The 7,620-nt window shown below is 34.7% G+C and overlaps 2 protein-coding genes across 2 annotated transcripts; both read right to left on the reverse strand.

Annotated features, from left to right (window-relative positions):
• Window positions 1-2,035: 2,035 nt before the first annotated feature.
• LOC141483056 (uncharacterized) lies at window positions 2,036-3,466 on the reverse strand. The gene has a single exon (XM_074177234.1). It carries the CDS (start codon window positions 3,464-3,466, stop codon window positions 2,036-2,038), a length of 1,431 nt encoding a protein of 476 aa, XP_074033335.1.
• Window positions 3,467-3,824: 358 nt separating this feature from the next.
• Window positions 3,825-7,292, reverse strand: LOC141483057 (uncharacterized). Its single transcript, XM_074177235.1, has 3 exons — window positions 5,558-7,292; window positions 4,176-5,488; window positions 3,825-4,127 (listed from the first exon to the last, which is right to left on the reverse strand). The coding sequence occupies exons 1-3, from the start codon at window positions 7,290-7,292 to the stop codon at window positions 3,825-3,827; spliced, it is 3,351 nt and encodes a 1,116-aa protein (XP_074033336.1).
• Between the last annotated feature and the right edge of the window lie 328 nt (window positions 7,293-7,620).

Raw genomic sequence — 7,620 nt, forward strand, 5'->3', positions numbered from 1 at the left:
TTGACCTCCGAAACGTTAAGATAAGTATTGTATTATTCCTTAGCAATTTTTATGATAGGAAAATTGTTGAAGTAACTGAAAAAAAAAATTTTATTTGTGGCAAATTCTTTGATTTCATGCAGTAACTTATACTTGCATGAAGTTCTCTATTATAATTTTCATTCATTCATTTCATTTTTCAGATTGTGAAAGGTGAAAATACCCAAAAATGGACAATGAAAACTGATTTTCCTGCACAAATAATGACTTTCGTTCAATAACTGATTCATTAGGACAGTAACCAAATACTTGGCCTTCATATAAAGATGGCCTTCATACAATAAAAAAATACAAGACTACACATTCTCTGACTTGCAGTTTGAAAAAAATTGAGAGGGATATATTTTCTGTATATTTTCATTCTTGTAACGTCCACCCCGTCGACGGGGTGATATCCAACCTTTGAATATTAGATAAGATTAGGGATTTGGCGATGTTGAAAAATTATGGACTCCTCCTGCCAATGTTTTTTGCCTGTTCAAAGTTGATATAGTAGATAATTAAGATGAATGAATTATGTGGCGTCATTTCTCACAATTGAATATGAACCCTATGCGTTACCGACTGTAATAAAGGTGTCAGACTGGTGTTGGACAGAATAATCTGAAACGTATGGAAACATCCCGGAACATTTTAGATCATTGTGGAACCATCAATATGTTGTGGTAACTCTTTTTCTAATTGGAAAACACAAAGAATCCAATTTGATGACGACAGCACACTTGTCTCGTCATTACATTTGGATTCCAGGACATCGGCTGTGGATGCACGTCTTCACCGGCAGCAGAAGGTTGAATATCTTAACGAGGATCTAGAAGTGATTCCGAATTGGGATGAAAGTAACCAGGTTCAATTCAAGGCCACAAAATCCCAGGTATCGTTTTTTTTCAAAAAGATAAATGTTTCCGAACAGGACAGGTCGGACAATTCTGCTTTCTACTTCGATAAGTTTCCTGGTGATCAAAATGGACACCAATATGTCTTGGCACAATCATGTCGCTGGAATTGCAAAGGCTGCTTCTCGAAAGCTTGGAACACTGTACAAAGGCAAGCATGGACCAGGTCTACCCAAATGCGACAACGTCAGTTATAGGACATTCTCATATTTGGCGGAACATGCCAATAATATTATCGGCTTTTTAAAGAAAGAATGCGTGAACGTAGAGGTTACAAAACGAGTAACAGTCTAGGTGAATTCATTAAAAACAATGAAGACGAAACTTCGGTGTCGGATTGATCACGAGTATATAAGCTGACTTGTGGCTCTTGCCTAAAACTATATATTGTCCAAACAGGGAGAACATTTTTCCAAAGAATTGAAGAGCATGGGTAGTTCGGTATTAACTCTGGTAAAACTCACGTACTTGACATGTAGGTACTTCAAATTATGAAATCAGGTATATAAAGCATTGAATATGTAGAATAAAGTTAGTAAAGACACGCCTGAAGAAGTCATTGTATGGCAAGAAACGTGTTGGTTTTTGTAAAACTGTTCAGTGGAAATCTCACAGTGAAGTGTTTTCTGAATACGTTATACATATAAATATTTCTCTGGAATCACTCCGACCATATTGTAAAATGTATGTCAATCCGTTCAGTAATTTTTAAGTTTATTGCATTCAGAGTCAAACACGTCGGATAACTTTATATAATATGTAGTGATCAGTACAAAAAAATGTTGTATATGTTTTGAACTATTATAGAATCAAAAGAATGTCGATATAATCCGTTTTAAATATGGGATGGATATAATTTTATTATCAAATAAAGTCTTACTGACGTATTTAAATTCTATTTATTTGACAACTGTCATCAACATCTTCTTTCTACTAACAAACTTGATTTACCTAAAAATATTATCAGACATCACATAAAATAAATAAAAAATCTATATACAGAGGGAATGATAAAACATACATTTTGAATCCAACATTCTCCCCCATTTTGAAATTGAAATAAAAAACAAAAGAGAAATTTCAAAATTACATTATAAATTTCACTCGAAACTATAATGATGCGGAGCTCTGACTTTTCGCCCCCTTCTTGTGACTATCTCTTTAGTTTTCTTTTTGATGCCTTGCTCTTCTGTTATGTAGTCCTCATCAGTTTCACCTTTGACTGCATTCATTTTCTTTTCAATTTGAAGAAAATTGTTACTGTCCTCTTCCGTCGTCACTTCTAAAGGATGTAAACGCTGAAACGGTCGAATAAGTTCCCCACTGTTCACTTTTATTTTCGCTACCCTGGGTACGTCATCTTTTCCAGGATAAATTTCCAATACTTTTCCTATAGGCCAGTTTATTCTCTTTACATTGTCGCTGCTGACAAGAACAACATCTCCAATTTTTAAACTACCTATTTTCCTTTTACCAGTATGTACGAGTTCCGCTAGATATTCCTTTCTGAATCGGCTTCGGATTCCATCTCTTATCTTTTGCAGGTATCTATGTCGTTTCACTAAATGATGTCTGTCTATGATATCGAAATCTGGAGTTTCACTGGTAGATATATCCGAAATAAACATAGAAGGGCTGAGCGGTTTTAAATTATCTTCTTCCGAAATATAAGTTAAAGGCCTTGCATTAATTATGGCTTCACAATCGCATAAAGTCGTCATCAATTCTTCATAAGTTAAAGTTGCTTTCCCTAAGTTTCTACGAAGTAATTCCTTAATTACTCTGACCATGCGTTCCCACCAACCGCCCCACCAAGCGGCTGTTGGAGGATTCTGATGCCATTTGATTTTTCTAACTGTAGAGTAGTCCATAACTTCATTCCAGTCTATCTTCTTCAAGTAGTTTTTTGCTCCAATAAAATTTGTTCCGTTGTCAGAATATATAACTGAAACTCTTCCTCTTCTCGCTATAAATCGCCTCAGTGATGATAAAAATGCGTCTGTTGATAGAGATTTCACCAGTTCCAGATGCACTGCTCGATATACTGCACAGGTAAACAGTACGATCCAGGACTTGTCTCCCCCTTTCAAGTACAATGGTCCAGCTAAATCTACTCCCGTTATCTCAAAAGCGGACACATTGTTTATCCTATCTTTCGGTAGTGGAGCAAAAGGCGTATTTATGCATTTACTTCTGAATCGTTTGCACTGAACACATTTTTCTATCACTTCTTTAACAAATTTTCTTCCTTTCAGTATCCAAAATCTTTCACGAAGTATTCCAAGAAGTGTTTGAGTCTCTGCGTGAAGATGTATTTTATGTTGTTCCTCGATCAATTTTCTAACAATATCATGTTTATATGGTAAAACAACAGGATACTTGAAATCATTACTATCATCACCTAGTATAAGTTTAGTTTGTACACGTATAATATTGTTTTTGTCTATCATCAAATGAAGATTTCCAATCGACTTTTTATCCAAACCAAAACTTTCTCTCTGTATAAGTTTTAAAATACGAAGTTCTGCCATTTCCTTTTCATCGAAAGTTAATTCACCGGTTCTTATTTGATTTTTCTTTGAACAGTTATTATAAAATCTCAAAATATAACCCATCATTCTCACAATTTTCGTATATTTGGAGAAGTATCCGAAATGTCTGGAAAAATCTTCATTTTGTGCGAAGTTAACAGAAGTCGTTTTTCTCTGTTCAATATTTATATCCTCCGTTGAACAAATTATTTCTGTATGGGGCCAATTTTCTGGACTCTGTTTTAACCACTGAGGACCTTCCCACCACTTTAATTTAATCAGTATATTCGCAGTGCATCCTCGTGATGCAATATCTGCCGGATTTAGGTCCCCTGGTACATGATACCAATCATCAATACTACTGCACGAATTTATTTCTTTCACGCGATTCCATCCATGTTAGGGCTACCGTGGAATCACTCCAATAAAATGTTTTCAAGTGTCTCATCTCTTCCACTCTCTTAATGGATTGACATAATCTTACTCCAATGACTGTACTTAATAACTCAAGTCTTGGTATTGTGGTGTTTTTTGGTGCTATTCTAGATTTAGCCTGAATGAGTTGTAGAACGACTTCCTTATCTGTTTCTGTTCTTAAAAATACACAAGATGCATATGCCGCTTTGCTGGCATCGCAAAATACATGAATAGAAACATTTTCCTGAATGAAATGATTTAAATTATTAAGCGATCTAGGGATTTTACATACATTAAGGAAATGTAATTGTTTCATCCACTCTTCAAATTTATCGATTATGTCACTAGGTAATTCTTCATCCCAACCAATTTTTAGTGTCCATGTTAACTGTAATAACATTTTCGGAATCAACGTTACTGGACATGTGAAACCAATGGGATCAAAGATCTTTTGAGCTATTGACAATAAACCTCGTTTCGTTTTAGGTGTAATATTCAAATTAATGAGACTGGATAAATCACAATGTAGAATATCTCTTTTGGAATCCCATGAAATATCTAAAACAGACACGTTCCTTTCATTGGAAAAATCGCCAGCAAAATTATCCGATGAATTATATACCCATTGTGTCAGGTTGAATTTTCCAATCGACATTAACTCTTCTGATTGACTAATAAAAGTGTCCAATTCTTCAATATTATTGACACTGGTGACACAGTTGTCAACGTAAAACAATGTTTTCAATTTATCAGCAGTGTTTTTCAAATGAATTGGTGCCCTATCTAAATGATGACTGATAGTTGCACCTAACAAGAAAGGGCTAGGCCGCAAACCAAAAACCACTCGACAGTGCCTAAAGATTTTCTTTTCGGTTTTTGATTCATCTACCCACCAAAGAAACCTCAAATTGTCCCTTTCATTGGGATTAACACCAATTTGCAAAAATGCTTTCTCTATATCAGATGTAACTCCTATTAGTCCTATTCTGAATTTTATCAACAATGAAGGGATCAATTCTAACAGATTAGGACCTTTTTCTAAACACGTATTTAGTGAATTTCCGTTATTATCCTTTGTTGATGCGTCGAATACTGGCCTAATTTTAGTAGTAATACTATTTTCTTTAATAACGGCACGATGAGGTAAATAGTGACTTGGCATATTAATTGAATCTCCCCTAACTTCTTCTATGATACCTAATGATTCCCATTCTGCAAAAACCTTACTATAGTCTTCAAATTTTCCTAAACTGATTAACTTTTTTGTTGAAGACAATAATCTTGCTTCAGCTATTTCTTTATTGTTAGAAAGTTTTGGATGACCTTCTTTCCAAGGAAGATTTACTTGATATCTACCATCATCTGTCTGCAAAACCGTTTCTTTAAAATACTTTTCCGTTTTAAAATCAATAATTTCTTTTGGTGTGGTATTTGCGGACTCTTTTATACCCAAAACATCTAATTCCCACAAGTCAGCAATAGAAAAATCAGTGAAACCGGAAAAAATAGGATTGTTACTTGTGTTATGGACTTGTTGTCCCATTATAGTCCATCCAAGATACGTTTCTATGGCAACAAGTCCATTATTCAAAGTTTCAATATGTCCTGTTATTAAATTTCCAAAAATATCTGCCCCTAGCAACAATTCAATTTCTTGTGGATGATTATTTATACCAATATCACTTAAAATAATGTTTTTATTCTTCAAATAGCCTATAACAGCTAAATCTCGCAACCTAGGTATATAATTACATATCTTTTTCTGTTCCAATACTGATAATTTGCAAGAGAACTCATCTTTAATGTTACTTATTGCGATATCGTATATATTATGGAGATTAGGAGATGACTGAAAACCACCAAAAACACCTTGTATAATATTTTCCTTTCCTGATGGCTTAAAATTCAAATCTTTTGCACATTTCGATGAAACATATGATCTTTGAGAACCGGAATCCAGCAAAGCCCTGACAAGTTTATGTTTATGATTATTTGTCACTTTGACAATGACAGTTTGTAAGAGTGTGTCAGTTGAAAAATTACTTGTCAAAACATTTCCCAATTTTTGTTTGGAATTTTCATCTGGTTGAACCTTCTTCGAATCTAAATCACAACACATTATTGGAAAATGTTTCCGTGCGCACATTAAACATCTTATAAACGCTTTGCAATTTTTGCTGATATGATTGGTTCTCAAACAAGAAAAGCAACCTTTCTTTTCCACAACTTCTGCTTTTCTCTCTTCCAAAGAAAGTTTTTGTGCAGCAAAACAATCTTGACTTGCATGGGTACTATTATTACAAAATATACAGTTGGGTTTCTTACCTTTGAAGGAATCTTTTGTATTAACTGTATACAATGCTGCAGCAGAATAGAGTTCAGGCTCACCTTGCAGTAAACGTTTTCCCTCACTATTATGTTTCGGCTGCTCCTTTTCAATTCCAAAACTTGTTTTTGCCAAATTTATTCTTTCTTCTGATTCCACCTCGGTTCTCAAGAAATCTAACAACATTGTGAGATAGTTATCAGAAGCAAAATTATCTTTATCATTTTTAGTATGTATTTTCACCTTCGAACTACGATGTCTTTCCCAAATCTTGAGTAACTCACTCGGAAGTGCGGATTCAACCAATGGGAAAAGCATTGCAGCATACTTTTCAGTTGTCACACCTAATGACTCCAACGCTCGTAATTGAGTCTCCAATCTATCGTATAAAGATGATAATGACATACCTGACTTATTTTTGTTTACCTGGTGAAGAACTAGGTTCAGCAACTCTCTCACATAAACCTCAATCAGAAATTCGTCTCTAGCGAACCGTACTTTCAACTGGTCAAGTGCTTTTTTGTAGTTTGCGCCGGATGGAGGAAAACTTTCCACAAGTTCCCGTGCTGGTGATCCTTGTTCCATTGCCTGCACCAAATACTGAAACTTGTCTTCTAAATCGATGTCTTCATCCTGGTCTATCTTTTTAAACTGTCCCCAGAACCCGATCCAGCTTTTCACATTTCCGTCGAATTTGATCAGTTCTAACTTTGGCAATCTGAATTTTCGATTGATTTTTCCACCGTAAGAAATTTGTGAACTGGTTCCACAATCTGCTCGCATTTGGTTATCTGCCAATCGGATTTCGCATTCAGATTTATATTTGATTACTTCAGCTCTATAAAACTCCATTTCGTCGAACTCTTGTTGAACTTCGGCATCGTTAAACTTTCCGGAAAATAACTGCTCCTTGAAGTTCTCATCAATAGTGAATATTCGATCACTCTTGTCTTCCAATTGTCTCAAGAGTGATAGTATTTGTGCCTTACTAGTTTGCTTCGTACTCAAGGCTACATCTAGGTCGCTGCTAGTATTGCGAAAATGTCTTCGCAGCTGCTCTCTTTCTTTCTGCATAATATCCATCGTCAATAATTTAGTCCTGTCACGGTCGCCACTATTTTAAATATGGGATGGATATAATTTTATTATCAAATAAAGTCTTACTGACGTATTTAAATTCTATTTATTTGACAACTGTCATCAACATCTTCTTTCTACTAACAAACTTGATTTACCTAAAAATATTATCAGACATCACATAAAATAAATAAAAAATCTATATACAGAGGGAATGATAAAACATACATTTTGAATCCAACAATCCGGTCAATCTAGACATTGTAAGGTACATAAATTTACAACAAGCTGCAAACGCGTGTAATTGTTCAAAACATAGTTCAAAATGAGATTC

The sequence above is a fragment of the Leptinotarsa decemlineata genome, unplaced genomic scaffold (genome assembly GCF_025532065.1).
Source record: "Leptinotarsa decemlineata unplaced genomic scaffold, Ldec_3_MD MMD2_tig00002974_RagTag_RagTag, whole genome shotgun sequence".
NCBI lineage: Eukaryota > Metazoa > Arthropoda > Insecta > Coleoptera > Chrysomelidae > Leptinotarsa > Leptinotarsa decemlineata.

What these genes read in the sequence shown, in the direction of transcription:
- LOC141483056 (XM_074177234.1), bottom strand. Translation starts at nt 3,466, where the DNA reads ATGGCAGAACTTCGTATTTTAAAACTTATACAGAGAGAAAGTTTTGGT.
- LOC141483057 (XM_074177235.1), bottom strand. Translation starts at nt 7,292, where the DNA reads ATGGATATTATGCAGAAAGAAAGAGAGCAGCTGCGAAGACATTTTCGC. An exon ending in CATTATTTTAAGTGATATTG is followed by an intron (nt 5,489 to 5,557) that starts GTATAAATAATC and finishes ATTTAATAACAG; the next exon opens with GACATATTGAAACTTTGAAT. An exon ending in AACAATTACATTTCCTTAAT is followed by an intron (nt 4,128 to 4,175) that starts GTATGTAAAATC and finishes CATTTCATTCAG; the next exon opens with GAAAATGTTTCTATTCATGT.